Consider the following 23544-nt stretch of genomic DNA (forward strand, 5'->3'; position numbering starts at 1 on the left):
GGATTTTGGCGCCAAAAAGTCGCCAAAATGTTTTCAAAATACATCGAGTGTAACTCAATAATTTTTAACGGTTATTATGTATCAATGAAATTGACCAGTCAGTTATTGTTTAGATAATAATTTAATTTAGGGCAAAGTTTTGACATACAAACTTAATTCTTACAAATTAATTATAATTTGTTTAGTTTATTTGAATCGTAACAGCTAGTTCAAGGTGAGTCGGAACTGAGCGCGGTGATACTGCGTAATGCTACACTAAGTTGGACTGAGGAGGACTGTAAAGCTGACAAAGATCAAAACACTTCTAAAACTTATGCGGGGATGGGATGGCTTATTCAAATGTTTAACCAAGGACCGTTCCTAAAAAAGCTGAAGAATAAAGCCTTTGAACCTTATGAATTGGTCTCGGTATTCCTTCAGGTTGTACTGTTAATGCGGACTTGTAGCCGTTAGAGTCAGCGAAATAAGTCACTATGTAGGTGTCACCATCAGGTGCTACCCATGAGTAGTAACCCATGACAGCGATTGCCTCGTCTTCGCGACCTTCGTTGATGAGGCTACCTTGCTGTTCGTGTTTTGATCCATCCGATTGCTCAAACCTATAAGAAAAATTAATGCATGCAAATAAAAATTATTTCACGCTCTACATTCTTCAAAATTGAATTAATAGGAGTTTTAGATTAGAATAAAATCCATACTAATATTATAAATGCGAAAGTAACTCTGTCTGTTACTCAATCACGCCTAAACTACTGAACCAATTTTCATGAAATTTGGTATGGAGATATTTTGATACCCGAGAAAGGACATAGGCTACTTTTTATCCCGGTAAAAAGACGCAATCCCTTAAATCCCACGGGAACGGGAACTATGCGGGTTTTTCTTTGACTGCGCGGGCGAAGCCTTGGGCGGAAACCTAGTAATTCATATAAACACAATAATATGTTAACACCAATTTATGTGTGAAATACTATAATATGTATTAAGCGCGTCACACACGGTGAAGATACTATAATATTTTACTAAGAGCCCTGTAGAACCGCCATCCTGTTACAAATGACCCACAAAATTTCGGTCAGTTGTAACAGGATGGCGGTTCTACAGGGGTCTTATTACGCAATGACACCGGCTACCTTAAGATACTGTAATATAAAATAATTTGGAAAATCCAAAAGTGCACGCCTCATAATTTTTTTTTAATAAATATTTATTAATTATTATTTTTGTTTATTTAATAACAATTAAACCACATCGAATCAGACCCTGAAAAATGAAAGGGTTCTATTCCTGAGCATACTCAAGCGTAAGAGAAAAAAAAAGACTCGATTAGTAAAGTATTTCGGTCGCTATCGTGTTAACAAGAAAAAGGATCCGCACATACAGACACACGGACGTCCAAGACAGAACTTTTTTAAACTGTTTTTTAACTAGTTTAAATAACAAAAATGACATCAAAAATATCATGAACGTTAAAAATAGTGTTTTTTCTTAATATGTGTGTGTATGTATTATCTTACAAGTGCAATGTATGATACATAAAGACATTTTAAGTTTGAAAAATCAGATGTTTTGCGCGAAGTGACAGTAGTACCCACCTCAACGCTTCGCTTATGAGGCGTGCAATATTACAGTATCTTAAGATAAAATATTATAGCATCTTCACCGTGTGTGACGCGCTTTATACTATTAAGTATATTATAATTGTTGTACGAACATTACGTTTAATGAAATTACATCACTTACGCATAACGGTATTTGCCAACACCAATGTTGTCATTGTAGTATCGCAGAACCTGCACATCGTTTGACGGCACCGCCGCCCCAGACACGGCTGCAACCGCGATGCACAATACCATAAGCTGCAACGAGAAACACATACTTAATGTATCTCTAAAAAAATATTATTTTAGTTGAACAATTAAAATATTTTTTATGAACCAGTTTCATCTTGGATGATCTTTCTTCGTCGACCATTCCAGACTGACGTATTGGCTTGAGTCACAGCTTTTATATTGCAACAGATGATTTTATTATTATCAGACTAGATTGGACTTATTATGGACAAAAATATCTGACATTTATATACTCACATGTATTATGGCGGCTCCACATTCATGCAGTGAAACTCCGTGAACAAGCGTGACGAGATTGTGGTCGGTTATCGCGAAATTCGTGGCTTTGTACTAGTTAGTACCTTTAGTGTATCTATGAAATAGATTTTTTTTTTTGTGGTGTCTCTCAATGTTAGCCAGAAGGGCTTCTACATTTTAACGCGGACGCGGGGGTGAACATGCACAAGGGCGTCCCCCCTTGACGGGGACCACGAACCTCGGCTTAAGTGGAGGAGGCCAGAAGAGCCCTAATCGGACGGGATGAAATAGATATAATATACATTGTCTCACGTACACGTGGTCATTAGTCTGTAGTTGTCAGTCGACGGCCGGACTGAATAGAACGAGCGCATTATTGAGTGTAGGAGTGAGCCAGTGCCATTTTACCTAAGTACATAACTGTTAGGGAACTACAGTACCCATAGAAACATAGCGGTTTTAGCAGCAGTATTTAGGTACGCCCAGTTCGCGGCGAGTCTCTCGAACGAATGCGAACATCTCATACGGATATAACTTGTGCCCTGAGTTCGCAGCGTGAATTCGTATGTGAATTCACGGCACTAATCTGGAGGCGCCATTACACATACATAGTATTGGTTGGCGGCAAAGGTGAACCGCTTGACTTTTTATTCGAATTTTTATTATAAGATATCCGAAGACGACTTATAATATTTTTGGCTGCTTATAACGCTGGTGTGGTTTACATTTTTTTTATTATATCAGTAGAAATGCATTATTTCAAGTTTATAACACATGTTATTAACTACATACATTTTATTGACATTGAAGAACCCCTGTATTCGTTACTAACTCACTGATGATCAACAAAATGCACAGGTTACTTCCTAAAGTCTTAGCAATACGACACAAATACACATAGACACACGGATATATCGTTACTTGGTTGATAATTACATGTAGGTGCATGGATGCTTTTAAGTTGAACACATATTATGTCACGTGTAAAATCTTCTAAATTATAAATATAATTTTAATGGAAACAACCGGAGGGCACTAGCTTACAAATAAAATAAAACCGGCCAGGTGCGAGTTGAACCAAGGGTTCCTTAAACGTGTTTTTTTTTTGTTATTTGTTGTAACAGTAATTTTCACAATTTTACCTTTATCTGTGCTATTAGATGTTATTTTTTACCAAATTTCAAGATTCTGTGTTCCCTGTAGGTTTTAATGTAATTTTGATTGCGTTGGCTTATGAGTTTGATTTTTTCACAGATTTTTTTCGCAAATCGGATAGGTATCTACTGTTGCACATGCTTACATGACTGCCTTAATCTTCTTCATTCCAGGGTGCTAAATATCCACTAAAGGGAATACTGCTACGTATATACTACCCAGCTACAGCCCTTACGGACACCACTTTTTTTTAAGTGGGGAAATCTTGCATAGATACCCACGGCCTTCGGAGAAGGGCACATGGGTTATATCGGATTCCTATCGACCAAAATCATAAATACGCTCTCCGAGTTCTTGAACAGTCCCATTCTTAGGTATTGGTTGTGTGTTCATTTAGGTAAGAACCGTAAATAGTTCAATTGTTTTTTATACTGATAAATAAGTTAAAGTTAAATGTTGTAAAGTTAGATGTCCCAAATATTATATGCCAAATTGTAAATGTATGTGTAATTATATTATGTATGGATATTGATATCTGAAATAAAGATTTATTTATTTATTTATTTAAAACCCCACTGTGTTCTGTCAAGCCGCATCAACGACGGGGCCACAAGCATTGTAGAATTCGTCCGTGACTACTATTTATTCATTGCTTTTTCACTTCAGAGTTGCAGTTTTAATAATTCTTCGCGGGAGATAATCCCGGGCACATTTCCATATTAATTGCATAGTGACACACATGTGGTTATAATAGTTAACTTTGAGACTATTACGCGTTGAAACGAAAATTTTAAAATTGAACGAAGGAAATAATTTTAGTCATTATTATTTTATACGATTGAAACTATCTTATTGAGACGATACACAAAAAAAAATCTACTGCTTGGCGGGCGGAGTCTAATAGCTCTGTGAATAGCTTGCTATCGCGAACGCGGGTGTGCGCGAAGTCATTCTTGCAAACTCGCCGCGCTGCCGCTGGCCGACTCGGGACAAACATGTATGGAGTCGTCATACAGTTATAATATTCTTATACATATATTTAATTGTTGATTTATTGGTTTTATTTTCTTGCTTATAAACAAATAATCTTCTTTTTAACAACTACTTAGACATTATTAATAATTATTATTTCGTAATGTTTACTTTATTACAAAATAATACAGGTTATAAATAATCTTTAAAATAACAAAAAATATTGTTACTCTGAAAAAATGAAATGGTACTCAATAACGCGGACTACTGAATGGATTTAGATAGAATTTGATGCTGACGTAGATATTACGTCATGCCCAGAAATGAAAGGTAATATTTCTGAAAGAAGTTATAAACCCTAATTCTTCTCAGTCAAAGTCAAGAGTGGAAGATATCACTAATACAGTAAAACTGATGCGAAACTTTGGATGTTAATTTGTATATTTTTTGTTAGTTGTTACTTAATCACGTCAAGACTACATTACCAATTTTGATAAAATATAGCTAATTGCCTGGATTTACACATAGGATACTTTTTATCCGAACTGAACACTTCTGTGGGATAAGACAGGATTCACGATATAATCTAATTCCACGCGGGCAAAGCCGCGGTCGGAATGATATTTTTTTAAATAAAAAAAATTAAAAAAAAAAACACAAAATATATTGACGCATGTATTTATTTTTTGCACTCTATTATAATTGTAATTATTCATTACAAATAATCAAAATAAAATAGCCAGAACAAAGTTAGGCCCTGGTAGGGTAGGTAGGCAGGTACAGCAATGTGAGACGAACACTGGCTTATTTATACCAATAATAATGTATTATAAACATTAAATTAAGTTTACTTTCTAACAACAAAAATACATAATATTAGCTAATGTGAAAGCGAATCAACCAATCATCCCACAAAAATGAAATGTGCACACAAATATTCATCCAAATCGGTTCATGTCATTAGGAGGAGTGACTGCAGCGCCATCTTCCGGGCCCAATTGTGTTTCCAGATCACCCAGGAACTCAATTTAATATACTTACACAAAATTTTTCGAAATGAAAACTCACATTACTATGTAAATATGAATATAAACCTGTTTTATTACTAAGCAATTTCCCGCACAGGTGTAGTAAGTATAAATGAAATAAATATCAACATCAAATTCTTTATACAACATACTTATCTACCACCTTCTAAGAAATGTAATTCTTGAAATTATTTCGTATTTTTTTTAAATATAATACTACTCCAATGAGCTCCTGTTCCATATTATGTCCGCCATACTTCCACTAAGTTCACCATGATTTTTTATTTCTTTGCACTTTGTTGCTTTTTGCTAAAAATGGAATCAAGCGATAAAACCAGTAGAGCTTTGATAACATACATTTTTGACTGAATAAAGGTACTTACGAAGGAGTGGATTCACATTGTGAACAATCAGTGGGTTTATTTTCCTTCTGGATTCCGGATTTCTGAACAGATTATTTATGCTATAAATGAAAAAATCTTACACATTCGTTATGTACTTAAAATAGGGGTACATATCAAACATCGTCTATAATACAATTATCATCAAATTTAAAATAAAACCAACTTACTTCATTAATTTGTTCCAATTGTAAGCATTCTTTTTACTCCAACCTTTATGTTTCTTCTTCTTATTTTCTTTATTGTCCCCATTTGTCTCATTTTGTCTTATCGTTATGTCACCCTTTTTTACGATTGCGCGAGCGACACAAGTTCCCCGTGTGACGGCCGTAGCGGGAATGACTCGTGCAGCGATCGGGGTGGGAAGGTACAGGGCGGCTCTCGCTATATTGGCTGGTCGCGCGCTAATTTCAAGTATTTCTTGTTTATTTCAAAACCATCGCATATTTCAAATTCTAACACGGTAGACGTATAGGTTGTATATTTTATAGTTAATATCCAAAAAGTCGTAACTTTACGTTTGTTATTTTGAAGATGCCAGAGATTAAAAAAAAATAACAATGATAACTTTGTATTTTTTTTCTATCGAGAAAATATCATGGAATCATGTTTCTAAAACGGTAGACGTATTGTGTTACTATTGAACTTTCTTGTCAAGAATTTTCATCACGACAACTTTAATAATATAAAAATTACGAAGGTTTGAAAAGGGCCGTAAATGTTAGAAAAATTAATTCATCACCTTAATACAAAATTGCTTAGTAAATAGAGAGATGATAATACATACTTTTTACATAATATTGATTTAAATCACCACAGTCTTTTATCATTTAAGTATATTTATCTTTCAATCAGATAGTGTTACCGATTAACATAAATGAGTGCTAATGGAAACAAAATGGAAGCTTCTAGAAGATTGGTTTAATGTTTCATAGTTTACTCTGTGACGGGTTTCATTGAAGTTGAAGGGAAAAGTAATTTCTTAAGTATTAGTTTTATAGCATTTAAATCCTACTGATATTATAAATGCGACAGTTTGTATGTTTGTTTGTTACTCTTCACGCAAGAACTGCTAAACCGATTTTCATGAAACTTTTCACACACTTAGAGGGTACCTTGAAATAACACATAGGATAGTTTATATCAGAGTATTTTAATTAACGTATAATATTCGCATATTTTTAAAGATAAAAACAACAATTTATCGTTTATTAAAAAAATAGAGCGCTGGTTTTTACTAAAAACGCTTTTTACATTCTGCCTTTGATATTCGATATAATATAATTTACCAGATATTACATTATTTGCATTGCAAACTGAATAACTTGACAAACGAAACAATCTTATATATAAAAATGAATCGCAAAATGTGTTGGTAAGCGCATAACTCGAGAACGGCTGAACCGATTTCGATAATTCTTTTTTTATTATATTCCTTGAAGTACGAGGATGGTTCTTATGTAGAGAAAACGTAAACATGTACCACGGGCGAAGCCGGGGCGGACCGCTAGTACTGAATATTAATACATATTTTGATTGCGTGTCCTAGTATACATTAAGTGCATAATATCATCACTATAAATAAAATTATGCCTGTACATAATTCAGAGTACATGAGTTCATATTTTCATACTTTAAATAAAAAAAATATTAAAATATAGTCTCTGTCACTTCCTAATAATGAAGCTTTCGTAAAAAATAGGCCCAGAACTTTAAAACAAACACAGAAAATCCTCTTTATAATATCAGTTTTATCAATTATACAGAAATCGCAAATAAAATATTATAAACATTAAGTTTGTTACTTCATTTCGCAAGGAAACTAAGCAGAAACTTTCTTAACTTTTTGCTAATTATCCAGCTAACTCGAAGCCTGTATTTAAAAGTACTTTAGTTTATATTTTACCGGAAGAATTAAGAGTACAATTTAAACGTGGCTTTGATTCTGTGTACCTTTTTCATTATAGAAAACTGCGCACCTAAACTTTTAGATTGCTAGACGATAGCTGACTTTAGCTGTGCCCCGCGATTTTACCCGCATTGCTCCGCTCCTTTTGGTCTTACCGTGATGATATATCTATACTAATATTATAAAGAGGAAAGGTTTGTAATTATGTATGGTTGTATGTATGTATGGTTTTCACGCATAAACTACTGGACCGATTTCAAAAATTCTTTCACCATTAGAAAGCTGCATCTTCACTGAGGAACATAGGCTATATTGCATTTTCAAAAAAAAAATACAGATCCTTACCAAAAATGTAATAATGTAACCCAAGGTGTAAAAAATGGTTCCTTAATAAAAATTCTGTCATCGCGTGCGCTGCGGAATCTATTCCTTCAAGTACGAGGATGGTTCTTATGTAAAAAAACGTAAACATACGTACCACGAGCTGGACCGATTTTGATGAAATTTGGCACAGATAATCTTTAGACCCTGAGAAAGAACATAGGCTACCTTTTATTGTGAAATTCGTACCACGGGCGAAGCCGGGGCGGACCGCTAGTAATTTATAAGTTTAAGCGTGTTTTCTTTAGTGTATTAAATTAATTATACTATCTAGTTATATAGCTTCTACTGCTCTAACAAACGGTAGATTTCCGCTAAATAGAGATGTTTCCAAAACGTTGAGTTGTTATAACTCACTTAAAAGTTCTCGTTGAAAACGAATCAGTCATTCGCTAATGGACATTGCTCACTAATTTACATATTTCATTTATATTCAAATTATTGTTTTGGTAAATCGATCTATTGATGTTTTATGACTCACCCGTTTAACATAATAGATACGGAGTAGAGAAGACAGTAATTATGTACAAAATTGTCTTTTCACTCCTAGGTTTCCGCCAGCGGCTTCGCCCGCGTAGACAAAGAAAAACCATCATTATTCCCGATTTCCGAGATAAAACCTATGTCCTCCCTTCAATAAATAATATTTTTTTGTCATCTTATCGCTATGACTTTCAACACACCTATTAAAATATACAAACAGACAAACATACAAATTTCTACAATGATCGTCTGTGTTCTATTGTAATAATAAAAGCTCAATATTTTATCAGTTTACACACAGATTAACACTAAAGCGTATATTAGTTACTAGTTGCTCCGCGCGGTTTCATCCCCGTGGCTCCACTCCTGTTGGCCGTATCGTGATGATATTATAGCCTTCCTGGATAAATGGGCTATCTAACACCGAAATAATTTTTAAATCGTACCAGTAGTTCCCGAGATTAGCGCGTTCAAACAAACAAACTCTTCAGCTTTATAATATTAGTATAGATTTTATAGATTTAAACATACTTGATGAAGTTTGTAAAATATTGCAAAGAAAAATAAATAGCGTTCTGGATTTTTCTCGAACCCACAACGTAATAACAGGGGATTAAGCTGAATCGTGGGCTTGCAGTTTTGATTTGCGAGAGTTTATTCTTAGTTATTACTTGTTTGTTGAATTGAAACGCGACTTCTGCAAGTTTTGAGTGCTAAATTGTGTATATGGGATTTTGTGTCACCTCAGATGTATAGTGGAAAAGCTTGCTATGAATGTCATCACTACATAGTATAAAACAAAGTCGCTTTCTCTGTCCCTATGTCCCTATGTACCTATGCTTAAATCTTTAAAACTACGCAACGGATTTTGATGCGGTTTTCTTTAAAAGATAGAGTGATGCAAGAGGAAGGTTTTAGTATATAACTTATTATGTTAAAGACAAAGCCGGCGAAGCCGTGGGCGGAAAGCTAGTGTGTTATTATCACAGGATGTACCTCTAGTGAAATGAATAGATAGTAATTGGAGAACAAGACTAACATACAAACGTACAGATGAAGCTCATAAGGAAAGGGTTTATAAGGATTGCTCCATCTCTCTCTTACGTTATTCTTCCTACCAGAACAACTCATTTAATAAAAAAAACTTCTAACATACTTATTAATATTATAGAGCTGAAGAGTTTGTTGTTTGTTGGTTTGAACGCGCTAATCTCAGGAACTACGGGTCTTATTTCAAAAATTATTTCGGTGTTAGGTAGCCTATTAATCAAAGAAGGCTATAGGCTATACAGCATCACGCTTAGACCAACAGGAGCGGAGCAATACGGGTAAAACCGCGGGGCACAATACAAAATAATTATTCTACACCATAATATTAATATGTAAAACGTTAAACATTATACGAGATTTTACATCCACACGAACTATGAAGTTTTGTTGACGTTCAAAATTTGCTGCATGCGTTTATTTTAAGGCTTAAAGTTTGCATAATTAAGCCTTTATGGTCCGGGAGCCAGCAGCAGATTTTATGACCAAGTTCCTCTCAAGCGGTAATTAGTAAAATGCATCAAAGTATAGTATTATGAAGCCTCGTGAACGTCAGCTGGAGCTCGGTTGGGGGGAAGAGCGGTTGTAGCCTCCCGTATCAGCTGACGGTTTTTCCACCAAGATACAGCCAGCTGACATATATATTTATCCACAGTTACATATAAGCTATCATCAGGTAAATTTTTGTTTGAGAGGAAATAACGGAAAATAAATTTTTCTTTAAATTTAACTTTCATGTTCGAGACACCAGCTGACGTATAATACACCATGTTGTAACCAGCTGACTATTTTTTTTCGTTGAGATATTGGGTTAGCTACAATTTGACAAATTTTTAGCTGAGAGGAAATGAATGAATGAATGTATTTTTTTTCCTATGTGCGTGGGAGGCTACAACCGCTCACCCCCCCAACCGAGCGCCAGCTGACGTTCACGAGGCTTTATAATACTATACTCTCATGCGTCTGACGAATTATCTCTTGAGAGGAAATAATGAACCAAATTTGCACCTGGCTCCCTAACCATTACACTGTCGAAATAATTATAATTCGAGCGTAGTTAGCTACGACATTATTCGCGCTAAGATGCGGGACTAATTCGTTAAGATTTTAACCAAATGAACTAAAGTTGGGACTTGCGAGGTAATATTAGTAGTAACTTCTTAAATTGAGTGTTTCTAGTTGGAATACAGCTTATAATACGTACGTAATGTTCATTTACAAAACATAATATAATGAATTTTCAAGATTTTATAGTGTGTTTTAAGGTATTTCTGTTATTTGTACTGTGTTTAGTTTGAAACATCAATTACATTTACTATTATCTATAATGTTAAATTTTGTGTACACCGAAGCGTACATTAAAAATAATAGCCATTTCATCTAGGAACAATACAGCTTTTATTAAAAAAATCGTTTATTAGTTTACAGTTTCGTACCTAATCTGTTCATTAGTTTTTTTTTTATTTATGACACTTTATTGTACAATAGCAGTAATAAAAAAACATATATAATTTAACATCAAGAACATGAATATGGTAAGTGCACAATAGGCGGCCTTATTGCTTAAAGCGATCTCTTCCAAGCAACCATAAAAATAAAGGACATGTATGATGCTGGTTAAACGCGAAGGCGCAATCATAAAGAGCTAGAGCTAGACAGTTCTACAGCTTCTACGATACTCATGATATTTTGTGTACATAGCGGGTAGGTCTGAGAATCGGACAACATCTATTTTTATACCATAGCTTCATAAAACTTATACTATACTAGTATAGATAAAAGTTTAGTTAGTTTAGTTAAACTATAGAATTTACATAGAGTTTATCAGAATAGAGCAGGCGCCAGTAAGCCTTCCTTAAAGCGATTAGCGGGAACGTCTATTCCCTTAGTATTGCTTTGGTTGTGTTAATGCTTGTGATTGCTTTATGTTTATTCAAGTAATAATTATAAGAAAATGTGGATACAACACAAAATGTACCAACTAAATAAAATTAAAAGAAAATACGTGTGGCAGTTGGCACTCGAAGACTGCCGCGGTAAAGCTATTGCATAGCATCGCATCGCTGTGCCGGTTGGAGTGGGGGGTGTTAGGTTTTTTCGTTACGGAATTTTTACATTCGGTCACTGCGCTCAAAGTCTGAGATAATGCTATGCAATAGCTTAATAATTTTATTCTCTTGTGTTTGATTTTACGCGAGCGTTATACATAAAGAAATTATAGACCTCCCCAATTAAAAATATAAGGAATAAATTGTTGTAGTATTCCGCTTAACCTAGACTAAAAAATATAATATTTTATACCTACTATGGGGCAAAGACCTATATTATTAGTAAGAAGCATACTTTATGATAAACAGATAACTATTTTTGAATAAGTCTAATAGTTTTAAGTCAAAACGTAACAAACAAACAGAAAATTACGTTTTTATTTACTTTAGATAAAATCATGTAAGTATACACCAAGACTTTCTTGAATAAAAACAATTTTCAAAATCAAGGTGACTCCATTTTAAATTCATTTGGACATTTTTAATTCAAACAAAAGTTTTCCAATTAACCCTTAAATTGATTTCGTCCGTTTTAAAGGACATAGTATTTATACACATGCTGGCTCTGTTACAGTAGACCTAGGCATTGCCAATTGGTATATTAGGAAGGTACTAGCTATGTCCTTCGCGTACATGCAGGTTTCGTTAGCGAAGCGAAGTACAGTCGCGAATGGTGACCATTTGAAATTTGCAAAAAACGGATCTTTTGATTGTCCTGATAAAATTGGTTATAACTGTAAGTATTTTGGCTATTTTGCTTATAATGTTATATTATTAGTCAGAATACGATTGTAAGTATAGTATTTTGACATAATTTTTACATATTTTACAATATTTGTATTAAAAATCTTAGTTTGTTTATGATGTCCCATAAAACGGACGTTGACAACTTGGAGTATACACTAGGGTATTCTTCACATGTCCTATGTAACGGACGTTGCCAATCAGGCCCTCCATTTTCAACGTCATCATTTTGATATATTTTTCTTTATTTTTATTATATTTAACAGGAGCATGACTTGGCACTCAATAAAAAATTCCCTCACTACCTCTGACGGAAGCTGAAGAGTCTGGCGTTGAGTTGAGATGACGATTTCGAAGGAAATGTAGACCTACGGGAGTGATTTCACTATGATAACAGTCAATCATTTACTCCCAGCACCATACCTCCGGAATTATACGACATATTGATTTGAGTCACAATGAAGATCCAAAAAGTCAGAATTTTTACCATCAACAAAATATTATTGCTGCAGAATTACAGCCCTTACATGCGGTGCGAGATGAATCTTCCCTACTTCTCAGTAGTTCTTCAGCCACAGTATCATGTTACTTACCAGAAATACCACCTAATATTTGAAAATTTAAATAATAATACCTTACAAATTAAAAAACTGGCAGCAAATGGATATATATGCCAAAGAATCCAAAAAAAAGCGATTTAAATTTCCTGTTTGTTTTGGTACTTCAGGCATGGTATACGACTTCTTTGCATACGATAAAGCAAACACATTACAATCTGTACAATTTAGTGAATGGGAAGAGGACTTTCTTGGTGTATAAGAATAAGTTCTCAGGCTATGTAATACTATTTCTATCCCAATTCTTAGCCAATTCTTATGCTGTGACTTTTGATAGTGTCGTTTTTTAAATCCATTATATTTAACGATATCGTTAAAGTTTTAACCAATATTTTAAGACAGATGTTTGAAAAGCTTATACTTGATCGTCCATAATTATAATTTGATAATAATTTTGAATTACAGAGTTGAAAATGTGCATTTTATATATGTACCACGGTTGCAGGAATAATGTGCAATGTCCGTTATATGTGACGGTTCGAACATGTACATATAATTGGCAATGTCCGTTTTATGTGACATAGTGAAAACAATAGAAAAAATTTAAATTTTTAAATTTTTTTTTCATTTTCCTCTTTTCTATCCTAATTCCAACACATCCTCCAAATTTGGACATTATACACCCAAGTTATCTAGGGGTGACAATTTAAGGGTTAAACAGATTCTGTTGAAGTTTCTTCGCCAGCATTGTTTCATGTAATTGGGAGGAGATATTATCTCGATAACGGTTAAGTTCATTAACCCAACAGTAATGTCTTTGAAGCATTTTCTAATTAAATTCTAATGTTTAGCTCGTTGTTTGTAACACTGAAACACCAACATTTATTTTTTGTGGTTAAAGCAGAAGGATTAGATAAAATTAATATAATATCCCTTTTCTTCGTTTGCATAAAATTTTAAAATACATTAAAATGTTACACATAAACAATATTATAGGTAACTAGCTGTGCCGCGCGGTTTCACCCGCGTGGTCCACTCCTGTCTTAGCGTGATGATATATAGCCTTCCTTGATAAATGGGCTATCTAAAACTGAAATAATTTTTCAAATCGGACCAGTAGTTTCCGAGATTAGCGCGTTCAAACAAACATACTCTTCAGCTTTATAATATGTATTAATTAGTATCTATAGATTAAAGAAATATTTTTAACAACAAAATGTAACCGATTTTATATTACTGTCAGAACAAAATTAAATTTAAACGGGAACACACCAGCTATTAAATAAAAAAGAATTATCAAAATCTGTTCACCCAGTCGAAAGTTCTGAGGTACCAAAAAGGTAATTTTTATGTAGATTTCTTGAGGAAAAGTCACTATTTGATGAAGAAGATTTTAATTTCTATCTACCTATTCTTTTTATATTTATCATAATAACTGAAATAAATACCCGTATTTGAATGTAACAAACAATTTTATTTCAAAGAACTGTGCCTGAGTTTTATTCACTTAATTTCCTACTTACATCTAAAATATGATTTATATACCTTTGAAATTATGAGATAAAAGTATTTAAATTATTTCCCGAGTGAAATTTTATTCATTCTCCCTTTAAATGTTCTTTGTTACCGTAATTTAGAATGTCAAGGGCCGTATAATTTGAAGTAGCATGAATTGATGATACTTCCTTTAATTTGTCGTAGTTTTGGGAGTTTTTTAAAATAAAATTTAATGTATTTAGTAACTATCATAATATTTATTAATCTACAGCTGAATTAATTAATTTTAAAAATATTTTTTTTCTGAAAATTATAAGTGCTAGATATTTTTATCAGAATGGTTTTCAATTTAATCCAGATAATATTATTTTTATATTTCTTTTGAGCAAAAGTTACTATAATATTATAGTACTTAACTTTTATTAACAAGGTCTTTTTTTAAATTAAAATTAAATTAATTAATTGATCCATAATTTTTATACCTATAAGTTATCGTCTCATGAATCACAACCAAATCTATCTAACTAGTATATTTCTTAAACCCGGGTGGTTACAATGTTATCATAAAGCAGTATTTATTGCAGTGTGAAAGAATGACAGCGCTATATAGGTCGTATAGCGCCATCACTTTCCCCAACTGGAAATAATAATGCTTTATGACAGTATGGTCGTTGGGGCAGAAAGGTTCTCGAATGGAGACCACGTACTGGGCGACGAAGCGTGGGACGACCACCCACAAGATGGACAGACGACCTGGTCCGAGTGGCAGGGAACCGCTGGATGCAGGCCATCGGTGACCGGTCGTGGTGAAAAACCCTGAGGAGGCCTTTGTCCAGCAGTGGACGTCCCACGGCTGAAACGACGACGACGACGACGATGACAGTATGGAAAAAATACCCCCTTGAAAAGAATACCAAAGCAAAATTTCTCTGAAATAAAAGTAAATATTTCTGTTATGTAATTTAATAGTTTATTCTCACAACTTTCTCTTTGTTTTCCCCAGGGGCCAATAAAAGCTCTCATAGGTATGATATGAAATATTTTCTTGTAATATTGTTTCATAAATTGATAACAAGAAGTATAATATTTGTTTGTGCTTAATCAAAAGTACTGAAAACTAGAATTTAAGCATTTTTAAGAGGGAATATCAGGAGTGTAGAAAATTTAAATAGACTTAGGTATTCAAACATCACATCCTGAGTACTTGCAGTACTAATTCTGTCTGATTTCGTACAAAGATAGCTTGATACCTGAGAAAGGACATAAGGACTGCTCTGCTCCTGTTGGTCTTAGCGTGATGATAATAATAGCTTTAAGCCTTCCTCGATTAATGGGCTATCTAACACCGAAAGAATTTTTGTAATCGGACCAGCAGTTCCTGAGATTAGCGCGTTCAAATAAACAAAATCTTCAGCTTTATAATATTATAATAGATGTAACGCAATTGGGATATAGGTATTTAGCCAATATCACAAAAAATATTGATATAATAATAAATTTAATGTAAAGTTTTCTTTGTCTAATTAAAATGAGGAGTAAAAAGCGAAATTTAGGGTAGGTCAGTCGGTCAAGCTGTTAATTTAGTTCAAATCATCATTTCATCTGTTGAAAACATGCTCGTCTCTAAAACTAATAGAATTTTGAATTAACAAATAACTTATTATGTTTCTATAAACTAAAAAAAGACTTGTGGCACTCGGGGACTGCCGCGGTAAAGCTATTGCATAGCGTGCCTTCAAGCCACACCTCCGTGTCCGTCGGAGTGGGGAGCGTGAGGTTTTTTCGTTACGGAATTTCTCGATTCGGTTCCCGCGCTTAAGGCCCGCGTAGGTAAGGTAAGCTATGCAATAGTTTAAAAATAATACATAATTTTTATTACCTTTTTACTTTTAAATTTTGATGAAACCCATAATATTGTCAATTCTTCACGTGGTCATTGTACAATTAATATTGATAACCTTATATGTATAAACAAACACAATAAATGGGCCCAGGAATTATGTAGACGGTAATGGAATTGTAAAAACTGTAAGGCACTATATTATTATAATACTAGCTTTCCGCCCGCGGCTTCTCCCGCGTTTTCAAAGAAAAACCTGCATAGTTCCCGTTGCCGTGAGATTTTCGGATAAAACCTATCCTATGTGTTAATCCAAGTTACGCTCTACATGTATGCTAAATTTCATTGTAATCGGTTCAGTAGTATTTGCGTGAAAGAGTAACAAACACACACACACATCCTCACAAACTTTCGCATTTATAATATTAGTAGGATTAGTAGGAAGGATTAAAAATATAAAATAAATAGTACCGTCAAGCACAGCCTTCCTCCATTATATCAATACAACACGAACCTTATATTTACAATTTTGGATCCTCAATCTCAAAGCACGCCCCCATTTGAAGTCAATCCATACATACGACGATCATGTGAACCCAATTCTTCACATATCCCTTATCACAATCACGTAACGTATATATTCGCTTAGCAAAATTGTGTATACACTTTGAATTTCAGATGACTTTCAGAGGGTCAGTTTGGAGCGACGCCAATATTCAAGTGATTTTGCTCCCAGTTAATTCAGGGATAGTGTTTTTGAAGCTCCAAATTGTAATGCCATCTTGATAGCCGGGCTTTTCTTTTTATCTCCTCCCTTAGAATCATGTTTATTCGCTTAACGGTGTAATAAGATAAGTGGGGTGGTAAAAAGAGTTTTGGGAAAGCAGTGGATCGAATTAGAGGCGTCATTTTATTTGAAAGAGCTTGTATGCCAATATAATCTATATGCTAGAGATTTATAATCTACATGATACACTTAAAATCAAAGAAAATTTATAATTTTAACGTGCCATTCTTGTTTTAGAGAAATCGTGCAAATGTAGAAGACAGAATTACAGAGATTACAGTTACAGACGGAAGGTTGTGTGTTACCTTCACTTGTGGGTACGGTCAACATATTTAAAAACAAATTAGTAAAATTCTGAATTTTACATTGTAGTGACTTCCTCATCTACACGAATTTTACTTTTTCTTTCTTAGTTCTTACTTTTACTATCATCATAAGAATGACCTAAAGTAACTTTAAATATCTACTAAAATTATTACTTTAAATAAAACCTAGAACTATCTAGTTTCCTAAAACTAAAAGCACGTTCCTTTTAGAGATAGAAGGAAAATTGTACATGTGAGAGCTGATTATAAGACCGGCAATAATCAGTTCGTCGCTACCATCGAGCCGAATAAATTGCTCAAGATTGCGTTTGAAGCTATCGAGATTATTGGTTTGTAGGAAACGCTTTATTATTTCATTGCACTTTGACTGGAGACTATTTGAGAGATTGGCTTATGATGATGATTTTAATGATGGCCGTCATTATTATGAGAAAAATATAAGTATTCTTCTATTAAATACAGGTAAAGAATATTACTGCCCATTGCTCACAATTCGTAATCCATACTAATATTATAAATGCGAAAGTAACTCTCTCTGTCTGTCTGTTACTCAATCACGCCTTAACTACTGAACCAATTTGCATGAAATTTGGTATAGAGATATTTTGATACCCGAGAAAGGACATAGGATAGGTTTTATCCCGGAAATCCCACGGGAACGGGAACTATGCGGGTTTTTGTTTGAATGCGCGGGCGATGCCGCGGGTGGAAAGCTAGTAAGTAATATAATATAGGATGAATATTGACATCTTTTATTATCATAATTTCACGATACAAGATCGTTGATTTTATCTGTAGCATTAAAATGCCGGCATTACCGTTCGATTTACGTATTAGCTTTTTTACATTTGAAGTCGTGAAAATGTTAACCGGTTTCAGAGCTTCATGGCGAGTGCAAATGTGTTTCTTGTGAGATTAAAATATAAAAGTGAAGAGAAATATCACAGCACATAATTAGTTTAGCAGCTTGCTGCTCTTATTTTGTTATTCATTACAACGCCGCGTCGCCATGAAACAGAAAAATTGTCTCTGAAAATCCGACGCTGTACGAACGATGTAAATCTTATCTTCTTAATACTATTATAAAGGCGAAAGTTTGTAAGGATGTATGGATGTATGGATGTATGGATGTTTGTTACTCTTTCACGTAAAAACTACTGAACCGATTACAATGAAATTTAGCACACATATAGAGGGTAACTTGGATTAACACATAGGATAGGTTTTATCCCGGAAATCCCACGGGAACGGGAACTATGCGGGATTTCCTTTGAAAACGCGGGCGAAGCCGCGGGCGGAAATCTAGTGAAATAATAAAACCAGCCAAGTGCCAGTCGGACTCGCGCACGAAGGGTTCCGTACAAGGGGAAGACCCCCCTAAATATAATTGTTTTTTTATTAAAAATTAAAAAGTATATATTGTTATAGTGGCAACGGAAATACATCATTTGTGAAAATTTCAGCTTTCAAGCTATAACGGTTTATGATACAGTCTGGAGACAGACAGACAACAAAGTCTCAGTAATAGGGTCCCGTTTTACCGTTTCGGTACGGAACCCTATAAAGTATAAAACTATGTGCGTTCTTTTTCAATACAATCTGGTGTATCTTTATGTAAAGATAACGATTTATAAATATACTAGCGGCCCGCCCCGGCTTCGCCCGTGGTACATATGAAAAATAGATGTTGGCCGATTCTCAGACTTACCCGTTATGCACAGAAAATTTCATGAGAATCGGTCCACCCGTTTCGGAGTATGAAGATTAACATTGTGACACGAGAATTTTATATATAAGACAACGATTTGAAGTAATGTTTGTTACAGAAGGCTCAAATGGAGAATGGATTATGTAAGTGGCAATGTGAATTTTACGGACTGTTTGTGGCTTTATCGAGACCTTAAGCACAGTTCAAGGACTAAACAATAATGTTACATTCGTACCTTATTTCCAATATAAAATGATAGATTGAGTAATGTTAATTAAGTTCTATAAATTCTATCGAAGCTAAATAAACCAGTCTAATTATTATTTCGCTTCTCACAACTAAAGGCACCATTCTTCGGCAAATGTATGAAAAACACATCAAACTTTGTCTCTACATAATCGCCTGGATTGCTCTCCAAACATAATATAAATATTTATGTCGTTAAATTATATTTCCCAAAATAACGTGCGCTCAAGTATTGAAATATGTCAGCCGCTTTGATGTGAAGAAAGGCGAAATTTAATTAAGTATGATAATGAGCGTACGCGTCCATGTGACACAAACATGTGTTAGGTTTTCTTATTTCGGCGGGCTCTTTGACCGCCGTCTTTTAAGGAAACTTATAAATGATTAATATTAATTATCATTCAAAACAGTTCAATTACTATGTTTCTATATTTGTGTGCCAAAATGCCGGCAAATAAATGATGGATTTATGTAATAACTAATTATAATATAATATCATAACAAGTTTTTATCAGTTATTTTCTGAAAAGAAATGTGGAATGAAGCAATTAAACTTTGTGAGTTTGTTTTTGCTTACAAATAATAAAAATTATTGAAAAAAGAGCGTGTGTGCCGAGCGCTTGTGTCAGAAGTGAAACTTCTTTGACAAGATTCGAATATACCAAAATCGTCGCCTTACCCCGTGACGGTATTGCCATGACGCGACCTTGAAATTTTACTATCAACACGCCTAAAGAAGTTTCACTTCAAAAGAACTCGAATTTGTATCTGTAAAAACAAGCGCTTAAGAAAGTTCAAGAGTATTAAGTACTACTCTTAGAAATAACAATAGTTACAATAATAAGGAATAATATTATAATGAAATGAATTGGAACACAATTGTAAGTTCTATTATTATTCATAGTGCCTAATAGTCAGTTGATAACAAATGGGAACCAATCACTAAGACTATTAACTAATTGAGGGTAGTTGGGACGAACATTGAATATACAATCAATAGCTTGACAAGTTTTGACATGGATGACAAATTACATCAAGGGAAAATAATTATTAATTTGCTAAAACAAAAAGGGTCGAACAACATAATGTTTAATACAAGCTGTCCGCTCTTGCTTCGTTCGCGGTACATGTATTATAGTTACCTATATATAGGTATCACATCACAAAGATTTTTTGTAATCGTTCCAGTAATTCCTGAGATTAACGCGTTCAAACGAAGCTTTCAGCTTTACATTATTAAATTAGGCATACATAATTTTCATGACTATTTTCATATTATTAAACCCTTTTTATAGTCAGGTTAAAGCGATATATCCAATATGGTCAAGATCCTCAAAGGTTAGGATCTTGGTGAAGCATAAAATTAGAACACGTAAGCAAATATCCAATCCAATATATTGAAACACGCAGAAATATTTTCTTTGATCCGAGATGTAATATTACGATGATTTATTCCATTCTTCGAGAGCGAGTTTCTCAAAATGACGCGTAATATCTGGGCCAGGGTGTAATGACATTGTGTTTTTCCTTTCTTTTTTTGTACTGAAAAAAAAAGTTAAAATTTTAATATGTTACTATAAAGTTGGCCGTCAGGTTGGCTTGGACGGTAATTGGTAATGACCCTGCCATCCGAGCCAGAGGTCGTGGGTTCGATTCCCACCCAGGGCAAATATTTGTATGATGAACATAGATGTTCGCTCTGTGTCTGGGTGTTAATTATCTATAAGTATGTTTCTATCTATGTATGTTTATCAGCCATCTGGTTTCCATCACACAAGCGAAAGCTTAGTATGGGATCAGATCGTGCCGTGTGTGAAAATTGTCCTGAAATATTTAAATATTAAAAGGTTTTGGAATACTATCCTACTATAACATTACAAATGCGAAAGTTATTTATACTTCAGTAAATAAACTACAGTTCATCACTTTCCAATTTGTTAAATATTATATCCAAATTAATTAATATTTATATTATATCCAATATATAAAGTCTAATTATTTTACATATCCACTATCCAGCCTTGAAAGTCATTAACTTCGTCTTATATTTGAAACTAATTACCGTTAACTCTGAGTACGTGTAAATCGAGTTATTTAAAGAACTTAGGTTTCTACTTAGGTTTCTACATACGACCTAGTTAGCTAATTTTCATTATCTTGATAATGTCTATCTTAACTTGGATTATAAGTAGCGATCCGATTTCATGTTAGTTTACCCAGCTTTTGTTTTTAGTATAATAATATCATAATAATATAGCCTTTGTTTATCATCACTACATAGTATAAAACAAAGTCGCTTTCTCTGTCCCTATGTCCCTATGTATGCTTAAATCTTTAAAACTACGCAACAGATTTTGATGCGGTTTCTTTAAATATATAGAGTGATTCAAGAGGAAGGTTTTAGTATATAATTTATTATGTTTTAGACAAAGCGGGCGAAGCCGCGGGTGGAAAGCTAGTTGAGAATAAAGGACGAAAGTTGTTCAAATACTGATTCTGAAATATATTCTTACAGACAAACTGATAAATACACTATTTTTACAGTATCGAAGTGAAGTCATCAGGAAAATAATATGATGGATACCGATACCGATAAATGGATAAATTAATAATGGATAGAGTTAAATCAGTAATACGATACTTTATGCTACAATTTAATTAGAAGACGCAATCAAGCTTAACTTCTCAAAAATGTAATACCTACTACTTACCATGAAATTCACAGGTTAAAATATATTAATATTATTAGGTATGTAGGTACAAAAAAATATAAAAAAACGAAATGCACGATTGAAGGTTTCCATTTTTCTATTTCCTTCAAGATGAAATTAAAAATCCGGGGTTCAAAATTATTTATGACATAGTTAAGCTTCTGAATAATTACAAGCTTTGTGCTTTACTCACAAACGAACAGGCAAAAAGCGATCTTTTGTTATCCGCTCGGCGTGGGACAAAGAAGTGATCAAATATTAACTATGTATTTCTAGTTCTATTTTGTTGGAAACTAGGTGCTGACACTATTTCATTTCAGTTTTGATATAAGGATTTTAAAATTTAGACGTCGAGAGGCAAATGTGTAATATTAAAGTAACCTCACATGATTAATTAAGATTATTATATAAGTAGGTATGTTTATTTTGAGCAAGGAGTAGTGTCTTCACTACAAAGTATAAAACAAAGTCGCTTTCTCTGTCCCTATGTCCCTATGTATGCTTAAATTTTTAAAACTACGCAACGGATTTTAATGCGGTTTTTTAAATAGATAGAGTGATTCAAGAGGAAGGTTTTAGTATATAATTTATTAGGTTTTAGACAAAGCGAGCGAAGCCGCGGTAAGCTAGTTAAGGCTTATACATGGGCTAATAACCTTGACCATACTTAACGGATCTCAAAACTCTCCCGCTTCACCTTCTTTTTTCCTCGCATTTTGTATTTAAAAAGATACCAATCAGTGAAACAAAAAATCCTCGTCAGGGACTGTTGTGTAACTGATAATTTATTAAACATAAAATTTTCAGAGCTCTTAGTCAGCAGGTTACGAAGTTTATAGAGTATTTGCGGAAAAATCGATGACCACGGCACATTTTTTTTCTAGAAATCTATTAACTTTGGAAAAAAGTCCTCGCGAGCAATTAAAGATCAAAGACCATCCTATTTTATATATTTTTTTCGGTATTGTGCTTTATGTTGTACCAGACTTTATAGAGGTTGAACATAGTCGAAATTGCCGGGTAACGCCTTAACTATAAATTAATAATATTGTTTTATGTAAGAGCTGGTGATATTCGAATGTTACCGTGTAAATTTTCAGGGGTATTGGCACTGCTAGGGAACTGCCAGCTTTAAAGGGTAATGGGATAAAATATAAAGTATTGACGACGACTTTACAGTAGTGGCTGTACATAAACTTTTATATGAAATCAAAGTTTTGAGTATCTTTTTCAGTTTTTAAATTTCAGTAGCAGTGGAAATATAAAGCATTTTGAAAATTAGAGTTGAAAATACCGTGCTAAACTTTAACTTTAATAGCGGATTTTTTGTTACCTTTTAAATTCAAAATGTCCAAAATGTTTTTAAAAATGTTCACTTTCTTTTTCGTTACAATAGCCTCTAAAAACTAACGACACGACACATCGTAGTTGCGGAACGTTTATTAATACCAATTGGGTCGAAAAATCTTGTTTACATTGGTATGTTTTAATACGAAACGATAGCCCAAATTAAATTAATCTACGATAGTGCTTAGAATTTTAACTGCAATTGAAATCGCGGGTACATAAAAAATTGCTTTAAAACAGACTGTAAACAAAAATTGCATGAAAGTA

The 23544-nt window shown here is 33.7% G+C and overlaps 1 protein-coding gene across 1 annotated transcript; it reads right to left on the reverse strand.

Annotated features, from left to right (window-relative positions):
• Nucleotides 1–329: 329 nt before the first annotated feature.
• Nucleotides 330–2200, reverse strand: LOC149484897 (endocuticle structural glycoprotein SgAbd-5-like). The gene is made up of 3 exons (XM_089700420.1): nt 2091–2200; nt 1744–1859; nt 330–599 (listed from the first exon to the last, which is right to left on the reverse strand). The coding sequence occupies exons 2-3, from the start codon at nt 1854–1856 to the stop codon at nt 344–346; spliced, it is 369 nt and encodes a 122-aa protein (XP_089556546.1). The 5' UTR covers nt 1857–1859; nt 2091–2200; the 3' UTR covers nt 330–343.
• Nucleotides 2201–23544: the final 21344 nt, after the last annotated feature.

The sequence above is a fragment of the Colias philodice genome, chromosome 11 (genome assembly GCF_061535455.1).
Source record: "Colias philodice isolate Cphi_HAF_F1 chromosome 11, ilColPhil1 Martin Lab GWU primary, whole genome shotgun sequence".
Lineage (NCBI taxonomy): Eukaryota > Metazoa > Arthropoda > Insecta > Lepidoptera > Pieridae > Colias > Colias philodice.